General features: G+C 41.1%; 2 protein-coding genes across 3 annotated transcripts; both read left to right on the forward strand.

The window, feature by feature from the left end:
- Nucleotides 1–899: 899 nt before the first annotated feature.
- LOC114769602 (neuroblast differentiation-associated protein AHNAK) lies at nt 900–14,788 on the forward strand. The gene is made up of 4 exons (XM_028962789.1): nt 900–908; nt 1,520–1,676; nt 1,785–1,978; nt 2,071–14,788. The coding sequence occupies exons 1-4, from the start codon at nt 900–902 to the stop codon at nt 14,158–14,160; spliced, it is 12,450 nt and encodes a 4,149-aa protein (XP_028818622.1). The 3' UTR covers nt 14,161–14,788.
- Nucleotides 14,789–16,936: 2,148 nt separating this feature from the next.
- On the forward strand, nt 16,937–23,643 carry LOC114769665 (uncharacterized). Of its 2 annotated transcripts, none has more exons than XM_028962874.1 (6): nt 16,937–17,200; nt 17,550–19,219; nt 19,893–20,077; nt 20,482–20,606; nt 21,129–21,252; nt 22,879–23,643. In XM_028962874.1, the coding sequence occupies exons 2-6, from the start codon at nt 17,599–17,601 to the stop codon at nt 22,993–22,995; spliced, it is 2,172 nt and encodes a 723-aa protein (XP_028818707.1). In that variant the 5' UTR covers nt 16,937–17,200; nt 17,550–17,598; the 3' UTR covers nt 22,996–23,643. The 2 variants fall into 2 exon arrangements, with proteins under 2 accessions (XP_028818707.1, XP_028818706.1); XM_028962873.1 differs by having other exon boundaries at nt 16,938–17,200; nt 17,550–19,276.
- Nucleotides 23,644–24,175: the final 532 nt, after the last annotated feature.

Genomic DNA, 24,175 nt, shown 5'->3' on the forward strand with positions numbered 1-24,175 from the left:
GCACGTCAAACAGGAAAAGTTTTATCGCTGTATTCGGCTAAAATAATCAAAAAAAGGTTTTCTAATAAAGAATGAAGCTTTTAAAGTCACAGACTTTGGTTAACAAACACAGCATTCAATTGGGACTCAAAAACAATTGTTTGGTAATCTTTGTATGTGTGTGTGTGTGTGTGTGTGTGTGTGTGTACATTCATGAATATATTTCTTAGCTAATCTAATCACACTACACAAGTGCTCATTAACACAATTATTCTGTTTAAATACCAAAAGGCCATTTGAAAACACTGCAGACTTTTGACTGGTCAAACACAATTGTCATCCTCACTGAGGAATTAAAATGTCTAAATAACTGTGTCTTCTTCACATTATATATTTTTACCCAAATTCAACTTTTTTTTGTAGACATACTTACCCGCTAATTAGTTATTATCAGTATTCCTCACTTGTATATGAAGCCTGATGATAACACACTAGTAGGTTGAGAATAATAATATAATAACAATTTCAAAAAATAAATGAAGATTTATTAAAAGTGAAAGTTATTTGGTTATAAAAAAGAGCCCACATTTCTGCCATTTCTAGAACACAGACTGACATTTATAATCCCATCAGACTGACATTCCGGACGTCAACTGAGACAAGCCTAACAGAAACAATAGATAAGCTATTAATAAAACATAACTTCAGCCATCCAAACCCAGGCTGTCAGTCAGCACAATCTCATCTAAAAACTTTCAATTCACCCACACTTGCGCTATTAATCAGAATCTTTTAGGGCTCAACCTCCCTGACCACAGATATAAATACGATCTGCACATCACAACCTTGCCCTTATTAAAGAAGCTGCAGATTTATGTTTTGCTTCACGGTTGTACTAGTTCGTTAGACATCAAGGTGGGATGTATACGGTAATTTAAGGTAAGATCTCTACCTGAATTATCCTGGCCCTGCTGTGCATGAGGTTGTATAAATGTGTGTGTGTTCAGTTCAACTGTGTGCATTTGTGAATGTGTGTGTGTGTGTGTGTGTGTGTGTGTGTTGGGATAGGTTGGAGTGCTACATGGTGGTATGATTGTTTCAAGGCTATGAAATTATGTTCTTGTGAAATCTTGTGTTTTGCAAAGTGTGTAAGACTTCAGTGTAATACTGTAGCAATTGGTCGGGTTCACCACACCCAATTACCCCTAGGTATTTTATACACAATGTATTAAGATATAATTATATTTTCCTCCTATGATTCAGACCATTCAATAACAATGCAAGATCAAAAGAAACCGTATGCGTGTGGCCAAATGTTGAATTTACTAAATATACATGTAAAAAAAAATATTGATTTAAACATATGAATATGTAGAAAATCTGTATTTTTAACTGTAATATAAAATGTTTCTGTAAATTTAATCAGTGGTCATGGCATGAGGAAGCAAAAGTTCAAATATCCGCATGTAATAAATGCAGTAGATGTTCCTATGATATGGTGTGCATATGAAAGAGCTCAGTCATACTGTTTGTTCCACAGGAGACCCAGGCATCTGATCTTGTTGAGGTTGTTGTGGAGACTGAGGCAGAGGCTGGAGCCAGTGGGTACAGTGTGACAGGTGGAGGAGAGAAGGGCATCTTCATCAAAGATGTTCTAAAAGACTCACCAGCGGCAAAACAGCTGAGTCTCCAGAAAGGTATCACATTTTGGTGAACTTATTTAATATAACTAAAAAGCTATTTAGATAAAAGTTTACATCATTTCTTTATCATTACTTTCCCATGCATTTTTTTTTCTTAAACAGGCGATCAGTTGCTCAGTGCTAGAGTCTACTTTGACAATGTGAAGTATGAAGATGCTCTGAAGATTTTGCAGTGTGCAGAACCTTACAAAGTTTCCTTCTTCCTGAAGCGGACTGTGCCAGAAAACCAGGTTACTACACATCCAGGCTCCAGTGGCCTTGAGCTAAAAGGACCCAGAGCCAAGATGCCTAAAATGGTACTTACAAACTTAAGACTATATACACAGCACAGACCCACTACACTATAAAATGGTATAGTGTTAAATGTTTATTTTTCAATTTCTTGTAGAGTGTCAAAAGCATCAAACCCTTCAAGGCTAAGAAAAGGAGAGGAGGACGATTTGGATTAAAAAGGCTTAAAGAGAACAAACATGTGAGAACTGGAACAGAATTGGACAGTGACGGCTCCCCAGATAGGCTGGGTATCAGTCCAGTAGAAGTGGAGTTTGCATTGCCAAAATTTAAGACAAAGAGAGCTGGGAAAGTTTCTGCAGAGGGACCAGAGCATGTTGAAGGAATTACCCCTAACAGCAGGAAGAGCAGAAAGATAAGGTTTCCCCAAAAGAAAATGAAAGTGGGTGCCGCAACGGATGATATAATTGCACCAAAAGGAGAGGCAGATTTGCACAGAGAAAATATCAAAGTCAAAAGTAAGGTTGGCAAATTTGGGATACCCTTCCATAAACCCAAAAAATCCAAGGCTAAATCAACATATTCTGAGGACAGCTTGGAACTGAAAGGGTCAGAGGGAAAATTCAAAGTTGAACTTGTTAATGTACCAGATCTCAAGGAGAAAGACGGCTCAAGGATCAACCCCGCTGAACTGGAAGTCGCCTTAGGCCTGCCTCATCAAACAGAACAGGCTGAATCTGAGTCAGATGTTAGTTTGGGAGCCAAGATAAAAATGCCCAAGATCCCAAAAGTCCCAAAAGTTAGACTGCCTCATCATTCCGATGAAGTACATAGCAAGCAAGGGGAAAAGACAGAAAAACAGGCAAAGTCAAAGAATAAAATGCCTACTGTTCCCAACCTTGATTTGAGGGACGAAAGAGACGAGGTTGATGGAAATCCTTTTAGAGGACATACAATAACAGTACCTACGTTGGAAATTGCAATGCCTACAACCAAATCGCCAGAACTTCAGTCTACCACAGAGAGCATAAACCTACCTAAGATACCTTCTGGAAAGCTTAAAGATGACGTAGAAGGAGCCCTTGACATTGCAAGCTTTGACATTTCTTTGCCAAAAATGACAGCACAAAAAAATGCAGCTGACATTTCTCTTTCAAAAGAGAAAATAAAAGGTGAAATTGATGTGGAAAAAGCACCAGAGGCAGAAATAAATATCGAGGGAGATGTTGGCAGAGGAGGAAAATTTAAAATGCCTGCATTTGATCTATCACTTCCAAGTTTTAAATCTACAGAATGTACAAATGAGCTTGAAGGATATGATGTTACAAGTGGCAGATTTCATATGCCATCAATAGATATTTCTCTTCCAAAAGCCAAAGCGGAGTATAATGTCAGCCCTGAATGTGAAGAAACCAAAGGAACGTTAAAAATGCCCAAACTTCCAAAATCTTCCAGTTGTGAAATGCATGTAGATGGACCTGAAATTAAAAGTGGATTTCTCCATATGCCAGTGGTAGACATACCTTTTCCAAAGGCTGATGGAGAAGGTGACTTTGAAGGTTGTGGAAGTGAACAAGGAAAATTCAAAATTTCAATTCCAAGAGTAAAGTCCTCTGAGTTTGAAATTGATGTTAAACAGCCTGACGTCAAGGGTGGTAGGTTTAACATACCATCAAGTGATATTTCCCTTCTAAAACAGAAAGGTGATGGAGATATTGACAGTCAAAAGGGAAAAGGTGGAAAGTTTAAAATGCCAGCATTAGATATTAACCTAAGAAAAATAAAGCTACCAGAGGGCAGCATGAGAATTGAAGGCCCAGATGTTAGTGGATTCAACGTAGCATCAAAAGGGAAAACTATTGAAGGAGTTCAAGGAAAGTTCAAGATCCCACAAATTGATATTTCTGCACCTTCATTTGACATCTCGCTTCCAAAAGGAAAAGATGACACTGAAGATCATGGCAGATATGGAGCAACATTTACAATGCCAACCACAGAGATTTCTCTACCAAAAAGCAAATTAGAGGGAGACAGTGATGTTGATGCTAAAGCATCAGGAGGAAAGTTCAAAATACCCACAACTGATGTTCCACTTCCAACAATGAAAGCTCTGGAAGGTGATGTTATTTTAGATAAAACTGAAATGAAAGGTGCCAGAATTCATATCCCATCACCAGACATTTCATTTACAAATGGCAGACGTGAAGAACCTGAAATTAAAGTGGAGAAGTTTAAAATGCCAAATGTAGACATCTCACTTCCTAAAATATCGGCAGAATCGGATTTGAATATAGATGCTTCAACTGATAAGAGTAAAGTCATTACAGATATTAACAGTGCTGGTAACAATAGTGGAGTTATAAAACTACCAAATGTTAAGCTCCCAACAGTTGACATATCTGCACCAAGGGTTGACTTGGATTTTGCTGTTCAAAAATCAAAAGGAGCTGACCGAGAGGATATTGAGCTACTAAAAGCTGAAGGAGGCAGACCATCTTCTGGAATCAGTTTTGATGTTCCAGATGTAACTCTTAAAATGCCGAAATTTTCTCGTCCTAAATTTGGAGGAAAATCCAAAAGCGGAGAGTTTGATGCGCATGTTTTACCTCCAGGTGTTGAGGGTAGATCGCATTCTGCTGAAAGAGACCTTAATGGCAAATTAAAAGGCAAAGTGAAAATGCCAAAATTTAAAATGCCTTTCTCAGGTTTATCTAAAGTTGATCAAGAAGTCAGTGGTAAAGAGACTGATGTCAAAATGCCATCAGTTGAAATATCCCTACCAGCATCAAAAACAGCAGAATGTGAAGTTTTACTACCAAAAGCAGAGGTAGATGTACCAGAAACTGACATCAGAGTTTATGACGGCCCTTTCAAGATTCCCAAAATTCCAACTATTGATATAACTGTTCCGAAGGTGGATTTGGATGTTGCTCTCCCGAAAGTTAAAGCTGACATCTCAATTGGTTCAGGTTCCCATTTGACAACTGATGGTGAGCGAGGACAAAGTAAATTGAAGATGCCAAAGATGAAATTGCCTGACATTGACATCTCTGTCCCCAAAGGAACATCTGCAGACATAAATGCACCTCAAATTACTAGCCCATCTGTGGAGATATCTCTTCCATCAACAAAGCGAGGAGATATGACTCCACCAGAATTGGAAACAGAGGATGTGAAATTCAACATGCCACATCTCCAGATACTAACAGAGGACATATTACTTCCGAAAGACAATTCTGGAGATATTGGTGCACTAGAGCCCATGGGTGTTAAATTCAAGATCCCACATGTCAAAATCCCAACAGTGGATATATCCCTGCTGAAAAGAAAATCTGCAAATATTGATGATCCCAAAGTTGAAATTGAGCCTGGAAGTGGAAAAATTAAGATGCCAGACGTCAAAAATACAACCATAGAAATACCACTTCCAAAGGGAAAATCTGAAGGAAAACAATCACCAGAACTAGTGGCTGATCAAAGCAAACTCACAATGCCACATATTAAAATGCCAACAGTGGATATTTCACTTCCACATGGAAAATCTTGGGACATTGAGACCACAGATACTGAAACCGTAGGTGATAAATTCAAGTTGCCACATGTCAAAATACCAACAGTTGAATTATCACTCCCCCAAAAAAAATCTGCACATATTGATGTATCCAAAGTTGAAATGGAATTTGAAAGTACTAAAATAAACATGCAAGAAATCAAAATGCCAAAAGTGGACATATTACTTCCAAAAGGAAAAGCAAGAGAAATAAATGCAGCAGATTTAGAAGCCAAGGGAAGTAAAATCACAATGCCATATGTCAAAATGGCATCAGTGGATATTTCACTTCCTAAAGGAAAACCAGGACATCTAGATGCACCCAGACTGGAAATTGGCGGTCATGGTGGTAAAATTGAGATGCCAGATATCAAAATGCCATCAGTGGACATTTCACTTCCTAAAGGAAAATCTGGACATATAGAGGCACCAGATCTAAAGACCAAATGTGGTAAATTTGCAATGCCACATATAGAAATGCCAACTGTGGAATTCTCACTTCCAAAACGAAAATCGGGAGATATAGATGCAACCAGACTGGACATTGAGGGTGATGGTGGTACAATTAAGATGCCAGACATCAAAATGCCATCAGTGGACATTTCACTTCCTAAAGGAAATTCTGCACATGTTAATGTACCAAAAATAGAAATTGAGACTGAAGGTACTAAAATGAAAATGCCAGATATCAAAATGCCATCATTGGATATTTCACTTCCAAAAGGAAAACAAGGACATCTAGATGCACCCAGACTGGACATTGGCGGTCATGGTGGTAAAATTGAGGTGCCAGATATCAAAATGCCATCAGTGGACATTTCACTTCCTAAAGGAAAATCTGGACATATAGAGGCACCAGATCTAAAGGCCAAAGGTGGCAAATTTGCAATGCCACATATAGAAATGCCAACTGTGGAAATCTCACTTCCAAAACGAAAGCCAGGAGATATAGATGCACCCAGACTGGACATTGAGGGTGATGGTGGTACAATTAAGATGCCAGACATCAAAATGCCATCAGTGGACATTTCACTTCCTAAAGGAAAATCTGCACATGTTAATGTACCAAAAGTAGAAATTGAGACTGAAGGTACTAAAATGAAAATGCCAGATATCAAAATGCCATCATTGGATATTTCACTTCCAAAAGGAAAACCAGAACATCAAGATGCACCCAGACTGGACATTGGCGGTCATGGTGGTAAAATTGAGATGCCAGATATCAAAATGCCATCAGTGGACATTTCACTTCCTAAAGGAAAATCTGGACATATAGAGGCACCAGATCTAAAGGCCAAATGTGGTAAATTTGCAATGCCACATATAGAAATGCCAACTGTGGAAATCTCACTTCCAAAACGAAAATCGGGAGATATAGAGGCAACCAGACTGGACATTGAGGGTGATGGTGGTACAATTAAGATGCCAGACATCAAAATGCCATCAGTGGACATTTCACTTCCTAAAGGAAATTCTGCACATGTTAATGTACCAAAAATAGAAATTGAGACTGAAGGTACTAAAATGAAAATGCCAGATATCAAAATGCCATCATTGGATATTTCACTTCCAAAAGGAAAACCAGGACATCTAGATGCACCCAGACTGGACATTGGCGGTCATGGTGGTAAAATTGAGGTGCCAGATATCAAAATGCCATCAGTGGACATTTCACTTCCTAAAGGAAAATCTGGACATATAGAGGCACCAGATCTAAAGGCCAAAGGTGGCAAATTTGCAATGCCACATATAGAAATGCCAACTGTGGAAATCTCACTTCCAAAACGAAAGCCAGGAGATATAGATGCACCCAGACTGGACATTGAGGGTGATGGTGGTACAATTAAGATGCCAGACATCAAAATGCCATCAGTGGACATTTCACTTCCTAAAGGAAAATCTGCACATGTTAATGTACCAAAAGTAGAAATTGAGACTGAAGGTACTAAAATGAAAATGCCAGATATCAAAATGCCATCATTGGATATTTCACTTCCAAAAGGAAAACCAGAACATCAAGATGCACCCAGACTGGACATTGGCGGTCATGGTGGTAAAATTGAGATGCCAGATATCAAAATGCCATCAGTGGACATTTCACTTCCTAAAGGAAAATCTGGACATATAGAGGCACCAGATCTAAAGGCCAAATGTGGTAAATTTGCAATGCCACATATAGAAATGCCAACTGTGGAAATCTCACTTCCAAAACGAAAATCGGGAGATATAGAGGCAACCAGACTGGACATTGAGGGTGATGGTGGTACAATTAAGATGCCAGACATCAAAATGCCATCAGTGGACATTTCACTTCCTAAAGGAAAATCTGCACATGTAAATGTACCAAAAGTAGAAATTGAGACTGAAGGTACTAAAATGAAAATGCCAGATATCAAAATGCCATCATTGGATATTTCACTTCCAAAAGGAAAACCAGGAGACATAGATGCACCCAGACTGGACATTGGCGGTCATGGTGGTAAAATTGAGATGCCAGATATCAAAATGCCATCAGTGGACATTTCACTTCCTAAAGGAAAACCTAGACATATAGAGGCACCAGATCTAAAGGCCAAAGGTGGTAAATTTGCAATGCCACATATAGAAATGCCAACTGTGGAAATCTCACTTCCAAAACGAAAACCAGGAGATATAGATGCACCCAGACTGGACATTGAGGGTGATGGTGGTACAATTAAGATGCCAGACATCAAAATGCCATCAGTGGACATTTCACTTCCTAAAGGAAAATCTGCACATGTTGATGTACCAAAAGTGGAAATTGAGACTGAAGGTACTAAATTGAAAATGCCAGATATCAAAATGCCATCATTGGATATTTCACTTCCAAAAGGAAAATCAGGACATCTAGATGCACCCAGACTGGACATTGGCGGTCATGGTGGTAAAATTGAGATGCCAGATATCAAAATGCCATCAGTGGACATTTCACTTCCTAAAGGAAAATCTGGACATATAGAGGCACCAGATCTAAAGGCCAAAGGTGGTAAATTTGCAATGCCACATATAGAAATGCCAACTGTGGAATTCTCACTTCCAAAACGAAAACCAGGAGATACACATGCACCCAGACTGGACATTGAGGGTGATGGTGGGAAAATTAAGATGCCAGACATCAAAATGCCATCAGTGGACATTTCACTTCCTAAAGGAAAATCTGCACATGTTGATGTACCAAAAGTGGAAATTGAGACTGAAGGTACTAAAATGAAAAGGCCAGATTTCAAAATGCCATCATTGGATATTTCACTTCCAAAAGGAAAACTAGGAGATATAGATGCACCCAGACTGGATCTTGGCACTCATGCTGGTAAAATTGAGATGCCAGATATCAAAATGCCATCAGTGGACATTTCACTTCCTAAAGGAAAATCTGCACATGTTAATGTACCAAAAGTAGAAATTGAGACTGAAGGTACTAAAATGAAAATGCCAGATATCAAAATGCCATCATTGGATATTTCACTTCCAAAAGGAAAACCAGGACATCTAGATGCACCCAGACTGGACATTGGCGGTCATGGTGGTAAAATTGAGATGCCAGATATCAAAATGCCATCAGTGGACATTTCACTTCCTAAAGGAAAATCTGGACATATAGAGGCGCCAGATCTAAAGGCCAAAGGTGGTAAATTTGCAATGCCACATATAGAAATGCCAACTGTGGAAATCTCACTTCCAAAACGAAAGCCAGGAGATATAGATGCACCCAGACTGGACATTGAGGGTGATGGTGGTACAATTAAGATGCCAGACATCAAAATGCCATCAGTGGACATTTCACTTCCTAAAGGAAAATCTGCACATGTTGATGTACCAAAAGTGGAAATTGAGACTGAAGGTACTAAAATGAAAATGCCAGATATCAAAATGCCATCATTTGATATTTCACTTCCAAAAGGAAAACCAAAAGATCTAGTTGCACTCAGACTGGACATTGGCGGTCATGGTGGTAAAATTGAGATGCCAGATATCAAAATGCCATCAGTGGACATTTCACTTCCTAAAGGAAAGTCTGGACATATAGAGGCACCAGATCTAAAGGCCAAAGGTGGTAAATTTGCAATGCCACATATAGAAATGCCAACTGTGGAATTCTCACTTCCAAAACGAAAACCAGGAGATATAGATGCACCCAGACTGGACATTGAGGGTGATGGTGGTACAATCAAGATGCCAGACATCAAAATGCCATCAGTGGACATTTCACTTCCTAAAGGAAAATCTGCACATGTTGATGTACCAAAAGTGGAAATTGAGACTGAAGGTACTAAAATGAAAAGGCCAGATTTCAAAATGCCATCATTGGATATTTCACTTCCAAAAGGAAAACTAGGAGATATAGATGCACCCAGACTGGATCTTGGCACTCATGCTGGTAAAATTGAGATGCCAGATATCAAAATGCCATCAGTGGACATTTCACTTCCTAAAGGAAAATCTGCACATGTTAATGTACCAAAAGTAGAAATTGAGACTGAAAGTACTAAAATGAAAATGCCAGATATCAAAATGCCATCATTGGATATTTCACTTCCAAAAGGAAAACCAGGACATCTAGATGCACCCAGACTGGACATTGGCGGTCATGGTGGTAAAATTGAGATGCCAGATATCAAAATGCCATCAGTGGACATTTCACTTCCTAAAGGAAAATCTGGACATATAGAGGCACCAGATCTAAAGGCCAAAGGTGGTAAATTTGCAATGCCACATATAGAAATGCCAACTGTGGAAATCTCACTTCCAAAACGAAAGCCAGGAGATATAGATGCACCCAGACTGGACATTGAGGGTGATGGTGGTACAATTAAGATGCCAGAAATCAAAATGCCATCAGTGGACATTTCACTTCCTAAAGGAAAATCTGCACATGTTGATGTACCAAAAGTGGAAATTGAGACTGAAGGTACTAAAATGAAAATGCCAGATATCAAAATGCCATCATTGGATATTTCACTTCCAAAAGGAAAACCAAAAGATCTAGATGCACTCAGACTGGACATTGGCGGTCATGGTGGTAAAATTGAGATGCCAGATATCAAAATGCCATCAGTGGACATTTCACTTCCTAAAGGAAAATCTGGACATATAGAGGCACCAGATCTAAAGGCCAAAGGTGGTAAATTTGCAATGCCACATATAGAAATGCCAACTGTGGAAATCTCACTTCCAAAACGAAAACCAGGAGATATAGATGCACCCAGACTGGACATTGAGGGTGATGGTGGTACAATCAAGATGCCAGACATCAAAATGCCATCAGTGGACATTTCACTTCCTAAAGGAAAATCTGCACATGTTAATGTACCAAAAGTAGAAATTGAGACTGAAGGTACTAAAATGAAAATGCCAGATATCAAAATGCCATCATTGGATATTTCACTTCCAAAAGGAAAACCAGGACATCTAGATGCACCCAGACTGGACATTGGCGGTCATGGTGGTAAAATTGAGATGCCAGATATCAAAATGCCATCAGTGGACATTTCACTTCCTAAAGGAAAGTCTGGACATATACAGGCACCAGATCTAAAGGCCAAAGGTGGTAAATTTGCAATGCCACATATAGAAATGCCAACTGTGGAAATCTCACTTCCAAAACGAAAACCAGGAGATATAGATGCACCCAGACTGGACATTGAGGGTGATGGTGGTACAATCAAGATGCCAGACATCAAAATGCCATCAGTGGACATTTCACTTCCTAAAGGAAAATCTGCACATGTTGATGTACCAAAAGTGGAAATTGAGACTGAAGGTACTAAAATGAAAAGGCCAGATTTCAAAATGCCATCATTGGATATTTCACTTCCAAAAGGAAAACTAGGAGATATAGATGCACCCAGACTGGATCTTGGCACTCATGCTGGTAAAATTGAGATGCCAGATATCAAAATGCCATCAGTGGACATTTCACTTCCTAAAGGAAAATCTGCACATGTTAATGTACCAAAAGTAGAAATTGAGACTGAAAGTACTAAAATGAAAATGCCAGATATCAAAATGCCATCATTGGATATTTCACTTCCAAAAGGAAAACCAGGACATCTATATGCACCCAGACTGGACATTGGCGGTCATGGTGGTAAAATTGAGATGCCAGATATCAAAATGCCATCAGTGGACATTTCACTTCCTAAAGGAAAATCTGGACATATAGAGGCACCAGATCTAAAGGCCAAAGGTGGTAAATTTGCAATGCCACATATAGAAATGCCAACTGTGGAAATCTCACTTCCAAAACGAAAATCAGGAGATATAGATGCACCCAGACTGGACATTGAGGGTGATGGTGGTACAATTAAGATGCCAGACATCAAAATGCCATCAGTGGACATTTCACTTCCTAAAGGAAAATCTGCACATGTTAATGTACCAAAAATGGAAATTGAGACTGAAGGTACTAAAATGAAGATGCCAGATATCAAAATGCCATCAGTGGACATTTCACTTCCTAAAGGAAAAACGGGACATATTGAGACGCTAGATCTAAAGGCCAAAGGTGGAAAATTTGCAATGCCAGATGTAGAAATGCCAACTGTGGAAATTTCACTTCCAAAAAGAAAACCAGGAGACATAGATGCAGCCAGACTGGACATTGAGGGTGGTGGTGGTAAAATTGATATGCCAGATATCAAAATGCCCTCTGTGGAAATTTCACTTCCTAAAGGAAAAACGGGACATATTGAGACGCTAGATCTAAAGGCCAAAGATGGAAAATTTGCAATGCCATATGTAGAAATACCAAGTGTGGAAATCTCACTTCCAAAAAGAAAACCAGGAGATGTAGATGCACCCAGACTGGACATTGAGGGTGATGGTGGTAAAGTTGAGATGCCAGGTATCAAAATGCCAATGTTAAACATATCACCTACAGTACGGAAAACTGTACACATTGATGTAGCTGAAGTGGAAATTGCATCTAAAAGTACAAAAACAGAGCTGCCAGATCTCCAAATACCAACAATTGATATATCCCTTCCACATGCTAAAATACCAACAGTGGCCTTTTCACCTCCACAAGATGCCCATGGAGTAGAGGTAGATGGTAGTTCGGTGGCAAAGATAAAAATGGCAACCATGGATAGCTCACTGCCAAAAGGAGAATCTGGACCCCAGCATCTGAAAATTAGTTCTTCAAATGATAAAGAGAAACAGGAAAACAGGAAAAAGATTGAATTGCCTGACATTGATCTGAGCCCCCCTATTTTTCAAGGAAATACAAAAGGACCAAAAGTTAAAGGGTCTAAATTCAAAATAGGGATGCCAAAAATGAAGACTGCAGTATTAGAGACTGATGTCCAACAGAGAAAAGAAGACAAGAGAGACAGCAGCTATTTAAAAAAGAAAAAAACGAAACTAAATAAAGATTCTGCTTCTGAGGTTGACCATGTTGAGGGTCAAAAGGCCAAGACACACTTACCACATAAAGTTTTTCCTGATGTCAGTTTTTCAGTCCCAGTCCACACTGAATTTCCCCATCTGGAAATTATAGCACCTAAACTTCCTGAATTGGAATTTGATATTGGGAAAAAGTCTCATGTTTTGGGAAATGAGGACAATGAAGTAGAAAAAAACAAAGATGGTAAAAAGAAAATTCCAAAGTTTGGTATTGCTTTGCCCTCTATTGCCTCACCAGACGCCAAGGTTACCATTAAAACACCAAAAGTAAAAGGGCTGTCCCACAGAGAACCTGAGTATCAAGGCCCACAAATGCCCAAAGTGAAGAGAGCAGTGTTTGTTTTGGTAAATCCTGAGACAGAAAATTTAAATTTAAGTGTTTCAGAGAAAGGGAGCACGTCTGAGATAAAAAGGAAACCAGATTTTGGAAAGTCTGACTCAAAGGGTAAGGGAGGGGATGCAAATGTTGAAGAACGGGCAGAGGGTAATGGAAAGTCAATTGGTGGAATGCTAACAACTACTAAGGTTATGAGCCCTTCCGGAAGGAATGGTTCATTTGATGCAACTCCAAAAGGATCAGACACTGATAAAGATGGCACAGGGTTGGAAACCAATGTAGAAAGAAATGGATCTACGTTTGGTAAACTGAAGATGCCAGAGGTTGAGTTTTCATCGCCATATTCTAAAAACACACTTAGAGAAGAAGAGCTTGAGATAAGAGCAATGCTAATTACAAAAGAGACTGATGAAGAAAGCAAGGGACTGAAGGTAAAATCCGGCAAAAAAAATTTCCAAGGTTTGAAGAAGAAAACAGATAAAGTGGATGAGGCTAAAAGTTCTGTAGTATCCTCTAAAGCCAGGACAGAAATGCTAAAGGAGCGAGATAACTCTCAGTCTGCTTCTCCAAAGTTCTCCTTGGGCTTTTCCAGAGGAGCACACATGAGACAAGAAGAATCTTTAGTATATAGCAGAGAGGAAGTGTACGAGCAAGAAGAATCAACATGGTTCAATGTACCTAAGGTCACTCTTAGCTCCCAATCAAGTGAAACCTGTCACATTTCCCAAGAACGATGTGAGTGGTCTTGTGATGAAGCATCTGGTGGTTTTCATGTCCAGGTACCACAGCTAGAGTTTTCAGCACAGGGTATATTTAAAGAAGAACATGTCATCACCACCACCAAGGAGGAGTCTGTTACCATGGTGTCAAAGTCATCAAAACACACAGTTGTGGAATCCGGAACTGAACAGAGTCATGGTTCACACTCCTCTTAAGAGTTATGTGAACAAGAAACTATTACATCTTCTCCTCATGTTATATATGTACGTTTCAAACTTGTTACTTTGCCTTTACACACGCAGACACACACACACACATATACACAATTTGCTGTCATATGTTTCCAATGTATTTATATAAGGGTGTGCTGATTTCATGTGGATAATATATTGTTTTACTCTATTTACTTTATATCATGTTTTACTTTTGACTCAAGAGATGTTTTATTTTTCACACAATTTAGTCTAATTTTATTCTGACATTGCTGAGATTATTATTATACTGTACAGTCAAAATAATTACATTTGAATGTTCATTCATTACATAACTTTTTACATAATTTTTCATAATATAAAGGTGTGCTGGAATGTTATAAAATGTATATACACAGTTTTTCCTGTCAGTTGTTTTTCTGTCAAATTACAGTCTACAGGGTTTTCTGCATAATTAAGAAATGCATGCACTTGTTGATTGGTGGTTTAAGCCGTGTACTGCTAACCTCAAAGCTATTTAAATATTTTTACATATGGTTCTGTGATGATTAGCATGATTTTTCAAATGTTCACTGTGGATATTTGAATGCTAGTTTGATTAAGACAATAAATAAATATGAAAATACATTAATGGGTGTGCTATTCATCTGTAAGGAAAAAAAACAATGAATATAATTCTGCCAAGGAGAGAGGTCAGATATCCAGCCAGAATTATAGCAGGAGAATTATGGAACGGGGGTTTTAAAATTATGCTAATCCCAGAATGTTTGGGATAAAGACCCCTGTTATTTTACAAACTGTAGCAGAGACCATTGGAGGTGAAATGATGAAGAATCAACAGGCACAGTTCGAAAATGGTACATGCCAACTTTTTTTAAACAGAAAAATATGCGGATTTAAAGTAGCTGGCTAGAGATTAGGAACCTCCCATCATACCATATCCTCACCTTTAAAATAACACATGGACTCTTACTGTCACAGCACTGATTGAAGTGCGACCCAAGTGAAAAATCAGAATTCTGAGCAAACACATACAAGTAATTTTATTCCAGATGATGGTGTCTGTCAAGCACAAAAGTATAAAACTACAACAATGTTTAACATAGGCTATAGAGGCTATACAGAAAATACAAAGATAACATAAACAGTGCAATTGCATTGAATGTTGCAGTTGCATTCAGCCATAATTGTGGATTGTTTCCCCAGAGTGCATTTCCTTCAATTAATAATAATTATTAGCATTATGTACGGTCATCAAATTAATAAGAAAGACTGGACAGTGAATAAATGTGCATGGATACCATATATAAATTGCTTGATTAAGATTAAGTCTAAATGTACTGTAAATAGTCAGGACCAAAATGAGAATTCAAATACAAATGAAATACTTTACAAATTCTTGAATATTGGGTTTCTCTGATTATCAGGCATTATGGTATGAGAAGACATGCTATATGGTCCCTCTTTGTGGTCCAGACAGATGTTCAAACCAAGACATCAGACATCAGTCTTTATGCTATTTTATTGTTTAGCACCGTAGAGTTTTTGCAGCAAATAACAGCAACTAAGTAATTTGCAAAACTGATGTTAAATATGCCTGAAAGAAATAGGTTTTGGGCCCATTGCTGCCCTGTAACCGCATCAACATGCACAATTGATGGAGTTTCCTTAATCTTACCCTGCTGCTATCGTCCTCCTGCACAGCCCCGGCCTCCTGTCTGGTGATAAATCATCCACAAAAAGATTTATTTAGTATGAGTCAGAATATGTTGAAATGAACAGCCAACTGCATCATCTTACAAAGTACAATCTACCTTTTAACCTTTTATATTAAAAATAAACGTTGTTAAACTAGGCTGCGTCAGGCGGCCGGCAACTTGCCCCTTACGTGCAGACTACACTACAAACTTATACATCTTTAAACGTGGTCCGGAAAGCATACACTCGGCTTTTTGGGTCTATGATGGTATTCTTATGAATGACAGTGGAAATGAAATTCTAGACAAGATAATTCAGCCAGCATGTTTGGCTATAAAGTGAGTGTGCTAATTACTGACTGAGCAAAATACCTTTCTTTATAAAATACTGTTTTGGACTAACTGTCTCCTCCTTCCTTCCTCCCTCTCTCGCTCTCTCGCTCTTTGACATCCAGACAAATTGGGTCGTACCAAGTGCAGGGGGGGACTATAGTCAGGCCTTGCTAATGTTGTTACCTAATCTAAAAATTAACGATATATATTCGTTCCGTTTGGTTGATAGATTGAAAAAAGATTAAATACAAAAATATATTTAATAAATATGTTTGAAAATATTTCAATCTAACATGGATGGTTAATATTAGTGGGCTTCTATGACCTACACCCCCACCCCCCGTACCTGCGCCTCTGTTTACAAATCAGTGCGCCAAGGAAACTGTATAAACGTAAAAACCATCTTTTCTAAAATATTCCTATTAACTTCCAGCATTGAAGATGATTGATTCGGGACCAGACTAAATGAAACACTGCATCTGACCTCACTGTAGAGAATCCTTCCGTCCACAGAACGTGACTGTGCGTGTGTGTGGGAGGGGGAGGCGATGCGGGGTTCAAGCTCGGTGTTGCCAGACCCGCTTAATACGAGAACCTCTAAGGGTGCTGCAAATGTTCGGAATAGTGCTTGTTTGCAAGAAAAGGCCCCAAATGCTAAACAAGTAAAAGCAAAAACATGATCACATATGTCAAGAAATAGTTGTTAAACATAATTCTTCCGCCGATTTAAACCGATTTATATTCCATGACCTGGCAACCCCGCTGGACTCGGCGCTCTGCGCTCATTGGGCCGCCGGCGCTATTGCAGAGGCGATGCGTCTCCTCTGCTGAACCCGCTGTCACATCGCGGGTCCGCGGGCGGCAGGTGGACGCACGCTTTAAATCGCCCCCACGTTCGCGACAGGTGGAACATGGGGACGCCCGCGGGCGGCGCGCAGCGTCCTTCGGAGAGTCTGTCGTCTTGCGTTGAAACGTTCGACGCCGGGGATCGCGAGTCTCCAAGATTCGTTGAGGTAGGAGGTGATGAGACGACATTTGCGATGCTAGAGTTGAACAGTACGCGACTGGTGGGGATGTATGTCGCATGACAGATGAGAACATGCCGGTGAATTTGTATAAAATTGTAGGTTTCTATTCATATTCATGCTAGAATGATGGATCAGTTGATGGCTGGAATCCGCTTCACAGCCTGCGACCTGGGATACACTTTGTTGTACATATTGTCCTAATCGTGACAAGATTACAATGATGCAAACAAAAGATGGATCAATATTCATCTCAAAATCTCATGCATTAACATGATAACTGTTGTTTCGTATGATATCTGTGTTGTTTAATGATGATATTTTTATTTCTCTGTAGATCTCTTTGTAAGACACCAGCACCTGAGGACATCGCTGTCCTGGGGACAATGCTGCAGCAGAACAACAACAACAACCACCCATGCTTCCCGGCGGCCAGGGGCCACAAGGCGGTTCTCCAAGACTGCCGGAAAAACGGCGTTCCGTTCATCAGCCAGCTCGAGTTCGGAGACATGTCGCTAATCAAGAGCCTGCGAGCGTGGGCCACCGGCGCCAAGGTCCGTGGCAAGGCTGCCCCTCACGTCACCAAGTCGTGCCAGCTCTCCCTGGACACTGCTCAGAGGGCCGGGCTGGATCAAGGACAAAGCCCCGCCGTCGTGACAGCCCCGGGCTCCAGAGTCTCGGGGACGAGGCACGCGGGCCTGGGCGCGCTGGTCACCGTGGCAACGCTGAAGTCCTCCGAAGGTAGCCGGCAGACGCAGACGCGGTGCCTGCTGCTCAAGGCGGAGGGCCGCAGCTACGTGTGCGCCGTCGGCAGCCGCAGGAACTGCCCTGTGGGCCTGGTGGGCAGGGTCGGGGGGGCAAGAGGCCATTCTGGTGCGTGTCAAAATGAACAGGACGGCGGGGCGTCCCGGGTCAAACCCTGGTCTGTGCGGAAGGCACGGACGGCTAAATGCCCGGGTGGGGAGTGTTCTGTACCCCCGAATGTGGGTGAGGGCCTGGAAGATGAGGCTAAGCGGAACTTGGTGAGCACAAAGCTGGATGCAAAGGGACGAAAGACACCAAGGGGGATGATGCGAAGAGGGAAAGGCAGGACAAAGGATGGGCGTGGTCCAGTTAGAACCGTGTCTGCACCGGTCCGATTAAATAACGGTACAGCACACGATGCAGTAATCTCTCCCAGTGGTGAACCTGCGAACGTCAAATCCAGCCAGGAAGCTGAGAAACCAGATGTCCCGCAGAGATCTTTCACAATCCCCAGTCCCAGAGGAAACCATTTTGAAGGACCTACAGAACCCGAGAGAGACGCCGTCCACGGCAGCAGCCCGGATGTGATGCTAGAGGATCGCAGTGATGACAGACGCGGTACAGAAGAAGGTGACAAATGGTCTTCAGACCTGCCAGATTCAGTTGGGGTACAAGGACACTGTTGCACTGAAATGACCACACACTGCTGTTCTAAAGACTCTGACACAGGTGCCAAAGCCAATCTTCGTCACCCTGAGGCCTTCCGTAAAGCAGACAAGGAGACAGAGGGTCACAGTGAGACATCTAATTTCGAGGGACATCTCAGTGTCTTGCACTCTAACAATAAAGGGAAGCCCCATTCAGTCCATGAGGTGAAAAAGCAAGTTCCACTGCAGATGCCTGTTTGTGCTGGAAAGGATCATGGGAGTGCTGGACAGTCCACGGAGGAGACACTCGCAACCTGCAAGGGACATGATGAAGAACTCCGGGTCCCGCCGGGTGTTAATAATTCCCCGAATCCAGGTCCTACAGCAGGTACTGCTGTTTCCAACGCTGCTGTCCCCACCGCTCACCCTAATCCTGCCCCTCTGGGAGCCATGGCAACGCCCCTCCTGGGCCCGGGTCGGGCGAGAGAGCGGTCCAGAGTGGGACAACTCCAGCCAAAGACGGGACACGACAAGGCCAAGGTGGCCACCGATAGCCAGACCGCCGAGGAGGGAGGACAGGAAGGAGAGGATGAGTTTGGAGGCTTTATGCAGGCTGGTGAGAACCTTCTCTGGGAGGACCGCCAAGTGCCTTGTTCCACGCTGGAGGACAGTGGTAAGTGTTGTCCGTATGTTAAGATCCTTGTGGCCTCAGATGGACGAGCTGCTTCTGTAGAACAGCGAAGAACCACGAGGGCTCTCGTTTGGGCTTTAATTAGACCAATGAAACCAAATCAGTTCTTCAAGAAACTGCGTCAAGTGACACAGACGAGGCTCTCTCTTCTGTTGGGGTTTTGCACGTCGCACCACCCTGAGACTTCTTCTCAGACTTGTGTGAAGGTATTAATTATTTAAAGCGCCGGCAGGAATGTGGCTCTGGAATGTAAGTCCGTGTTAGCCTCGGGCACAGGGCGGAGTATAAGACGGACGGAGGCTCAGAGGCTCAGGGGCTCTCGGCCCTTCAGAGCCTCATTATCAACGTGATAGCAGCTAGAAGGATTTCAGTCGCAAAGGCCTATGGGTAAGGTGAAATTGCCTCAGGCGCACAGACAGATCCTTTGTCTCTGGGCATCCGAAGTAATTGTGAATGATGAAAAGAATGGCTGCCGAGTGTCGCTTCAGCGTCCAGTGGTCAGATGTGAAGGTGCCTATCCAGCCGAGTTTTTAGAATGTATAAAGATCCGCCCTGGGGGTCGTGCAGCGCGGCTTTAATCTCTGCTGTCTCCGTACAGCACTCAGTAACCCGGCGCATGGGAGCAGTCCTGCATCCTGGGCTGCTGATTGGACAGTTGGCCCAACTCAAGCGACAAGCGACATTTGGACCGCTTTCACACCGGAGGTGGGCGATCCTGGTGACAGGCAGGAGATGACATCGGAGGGACAGTGGTGGCCCTGGGATGCTGTGGACAATGCAGTAGTACGACCATTATTTGCATTCCGTACATTTATTTATTTATTTTTTTTTGCTTTAGTCTTTTCATTCATATCATAATCATCACACGTCAGGATTTTTTAATTTCATAAGTAATCTTTAATGGCCTGATTGATAAGCGTGGAACCTATGCTCCTGTTTTCTTTAAATCACATTGGTGTCCTAATTGTGTTCAAATTATGAATCTGTGAGCTAAAGTAGCCATTAACTTGCTATGATGGGCAAACATTTAATTGAATTAGTTGATTATTTGTTTGAAGCTATGACTATTCATCTTGTTGCGGCATTTATGTTAAAACTTTGTCAAATTTAAGGTCATTTGTAACTTTAAACACGATTTACAGTCATCATATATAAAGCTTACTGGTCTCTTTTTTTTGTCTCTGTAGCCCAGGCTATTTCTGCAAGCCTTCCCACCATTGCCAGCCATGACCTCTGACCCAGATGGAATCCCAACACTGCATCAGCTCCTGCGGACAGGCACAGAGCAGAAGAGGACTGCAAAGGAGTATGGGTATGTCAGAAAAGAGGGCATGTGCAAGTGTATAATTTAGCCTGTGATATTAACAGTCAGACCAGGATTAGTTACAATGTTGTCAGCAATTGTACACTAATGTTTTTTGGCGTTTATGATGATCTAGGACACTCTTACGCTTAACTTGCCATTGTCCCACCTTAGGACAGTCATAGTGTAGAAAACAGATTTTTGCAGGATGACAAAATTCTTTTTGTCTGTTAAATGCCTCTAGCTAAAGTGTGTGTGGCAAACATGTATGTTGTGAATCTTATAAGGTGCAATTTCAAATAATGAGGATTACTGGCCATTTAGTGTATGTCGCCCTCTTCTGGTCGACACGGGACGTATACAAAGAAAATTGCAGTTGACGTGTCATGCGTGATCATGCGTGACAACTGCATGTCTGTTTGGCTAATTCAGCCACATTCAGCACATAATGACCACTGAATGATATCATATTTTTTTAGAGCAATGTTCTGAGCAACTGTGCATCACTGACTTGACCCTCACTCCTTTTAGACAAGCAAGCTTACTGGATGGATTCCAAGACTTGAACATGATGATATGCTTAAAGTATAAGCGACTGGAATCCTTGTCCCAGAAACTTTTACTCCAGTCACTGCATTTAGACCAGCATGACTCAGTAAGTATATTTTCTTGTATGAGTAGAGCTGAAAGCAAAGAGAATTGAATTAAAATATTTATTAAGACAATTCAGCATGCAGCACATAGCAGTTAAAAAGGTCTTTCAATGTACTAATACACACAAACACACACAGTGGGGCAAAAACATTTTTGGCAGCCACTAGTTGTGCAAGTTTTCCCAAAGATGAGAGAGGTCGGTTATTTTCATCATAATTAAAAAAATCCAGGAAATTCCATTGAATTTACGAATACAAAAATTAGTTTGCAAAACAAGTCAATTTAAAAGTTTACCTCAGTACTTTAATAATGTAACCTTGGTTGGAAGAGGTCGAACGTTTCCTGTCTTCACCAGGTTTGCAATGTTTCCAGCCCCATGCTTCACAGTGGGTTTGGTGTTCTTGGGATGCAACTCACCATTCTTCCCTGTCCAAACACAAATTCTATTTTGTTCTTATCTGACCACATGACATTCTTCCAGTTCTACCCTGGATGATTCAGAACTAAAGTTGTCATTAGTATCGGAATTGAGCAGCCTAAAAGTATGCAACTTTCACACACTTTCTCTGTGGAGAACCTACCCGCAAAAGTCATTGATCAGTATCGCCATCTTCCTTACGTGCAGCAGCTCTATTTCCTTCTTCGACAGCCAGACTGATCGCTTTCAACTTGAAAGTTGCATTATATGCATTTCTTCATTATATGCATTTCTTTATATGTCTTTCCCATGATGAGGGTCTGTGCACGAAGCACAGAATGGCTGATCTGGAGAATGAAGTGTGACTGAGTTTGCTGAAACATTTCCATTGGTCCACTGTGGCCTGTTTGGTAATTTCACTGGTCTGATATGCCGAGGTTAAATGTGTTGGTGGCACGAAGCTACTTAGCCCATAAAAATTCATAAATTACCTGCATCATTGTAAAAGCAGTGTGAAAAAAGTAGTGGCTTATATGGCGGAATTTACAGTACCAATAGTAACCTTTGTTACTGTGGTCCCAGGTCTCTTCAGGTCATTGACCAGTTAGTTCCCCTCTTGTAGTTCTGGGCTATTTCCTCACCGTTCTCAAGATCATTTGTACCCCACAAAGTGGGGTCTTGCATGGAGCCCCAGGTCGAGGGAGATAATAATTTCTCCAACAGTTGATCTCTTCTTGCTTGTTGTAGATTGGCTCGTCCCAGTCTTGTGTAGGTGTAGAGTCTTGTCCCTGGTGTCCTTAGACAGCTCTCTGGTCTTGAAGTCTGACTGTTTGAAGGTGTGGACATGCATCTTTTACACAGATACAAACAAATTTTACATTCTGTCTTCACAGTTGAAATGTACCTATGCTGACAATGAAGTCTTTTTAAATGGGACATTTTGCACAATCAGTGGTTGACAAATACTTTTTTGTGTGTGTTCACACTAGTAAAGTATCTCCTGCATCAGCAGATGTGGGTTTAACTACATTCTTACTTCAAACTTTTTCAATGATTATTTATTATTTTCATGAAAAAACACCCATTAATGCCTAGTGACCCATTAATGTTAACTGTCTGTAGGACACGAGGACATATTCTTTGGACTGTGTGCACTGTAAAGTGTATTTGAAAAGCTGTAAGTTAAACAAAGTCTATCTCTCTGTCCAGGCACCTTTCATGGATGTTCGTCAGGATCATGATTCCTCGACTAGACCTTATCCAAACTCTTCCAGTGGGAAAAGGAGATTATCACATGATCATTTCAACAGGAACGTTTTTCTTTGACATTTTCATTCTGGCTTGCAAGGCCACTGCAACCAAAACATCATGTGGGCTCGGCTTTCTGAAGAAACAAACTGGGACTTGGGGATATTTTAAGTTCGGATGGCCTGAAACGCTTTTTTTTTTTGCAACAAACGCCCTCATTGTTCGTTTGAAGCGCAACACGTGGGACGTTTAGGGCAAGTAAACATGTCTGTGGTGCTGGTGAGAATACTCCAGGTATCGGGGTTGAGCACAAGGAATGTTTGCTCCTCCAGACGTCGTGTCCCACATGCAGATGTCAGCCTTGTCCTTTGTGGTTTTTGACTGAACAAACTTCGCTGTCTGTGTTTCCGGGCTGGGTGAAACTAATTCGTTATTTTCACACATCTAGTCGCACCAAAAGCAAATGATATGTTCGTGATGGTTTGTGTTTATTTTGTGTCATATTTTGTGCACCAGGAAGAAATCACGGTTGTGTTTGTGCTATTAATGTTTCCTTTGTGTTAGCAATCTTCAAGTATTTGGCCACTGCTCCTCGGGAAAAATACACTTTTAATGATTTGGTGATGACAAAAGAAAATAGTGATTTCTTGCTCTATATTCCAGGCAGTAGTGCCACTGAGTTGCTGAAATTTTAATAAAGAAACTAATAAAGAAGCTTGTTGTTGATGTGACAGTGGCTTCTTTGTATCGTATCGTATTGGTCTGTGCGTGTGTGTACGCGGTGTACTGCATTTTGGAACGGTGCTCAGATTGTGCTCTGAATAATGTCCATGGCGACCAGCCTTTCTTGTGTTACTGGATATGCTTGCAGAACAGTGTATCGTGTATGCACCATCAAAATGGATTCACTGTTTTACTCTCACATAATAGGTAGGCTGGCACAACCTATATAATGTTATAATTCGAATAAGGTGTTTAGTTATTTTCTGTTTCTAAAAAGAACTGTTGAATGCTGTACACAACAATTCATAATTAACAGGAAAAAAATCTGATTCATCTGAATAGAAGGAACACAAAAAGAATCCTCGTCCTCCTCCTCCGTTAGGGGGTCGTCCCTAAATGTGTCCTCTGCTTTTAACCCCTCGCCCTTGGTGAGCAGCATGTGCTCAGTGGCTCCTTGGCAGTTTGGGATTTAAAGATCTGGGTCCTTTTCCTTACTCAACAGGCCACCACTGCCCCAGTGGTTATACTGGATTCC

Source organism: Denticeps clupeoides, chromosome 19 (genome assembly GCF_900700375.1).
Source record: "Denticeps clupeoides chromosome 19, fDenClu1.1, whole genome shotgun sequence".
Lineage (NCBI taxonomy): Eukaryota > Metazoa > Chordata > Actinopteri > Clupeiformes > Denticipitidae > Denticeps > Denticeps clupeoides.

Excerpts from the sequence above, each read along its gene's own strand:
- LOC114769602 (XM_028962789.1), top strand. Across the intron at positions 1,677-1,784 it reads ACAGCTGAGTCTCCAGAAAG|GCGATCAGTTGCTCAGTGCT; the intron begins GTATCACATTTT and ends TTTCTTAAACAG. Across the intron at positions 1,979-2,070 it reads GAGCCAAGATGCCTAAAATG|AGTGTCAAAAGCATCAAACC; the intron begins GTACTTACAAAC and ends AATTTCTTGTAG.
- LOC114769665 (XM_028962873.1), top strand. The coding sequence starts at position 17,599 with ATGCTGCAGCAGAACAACAACAACAACCACCCATGCTTCCCGGCGGCC. Across the intron at positions 20,607-21,128 it reads AGGACTGCAAAGGAGTATGG|ACAAGCAAGCTTACTGGATG; the intron begins GTATGTCAGAAA and ends CACTCCTTTTAG. Across the intron at positions 21,253-22,878 it reads ATTTAGACCAGCATGACTCA|GCACCTTTCATGGATGTTCG; the intron begins GTAAGTATATTT and ends CTCTCTGTCCAG.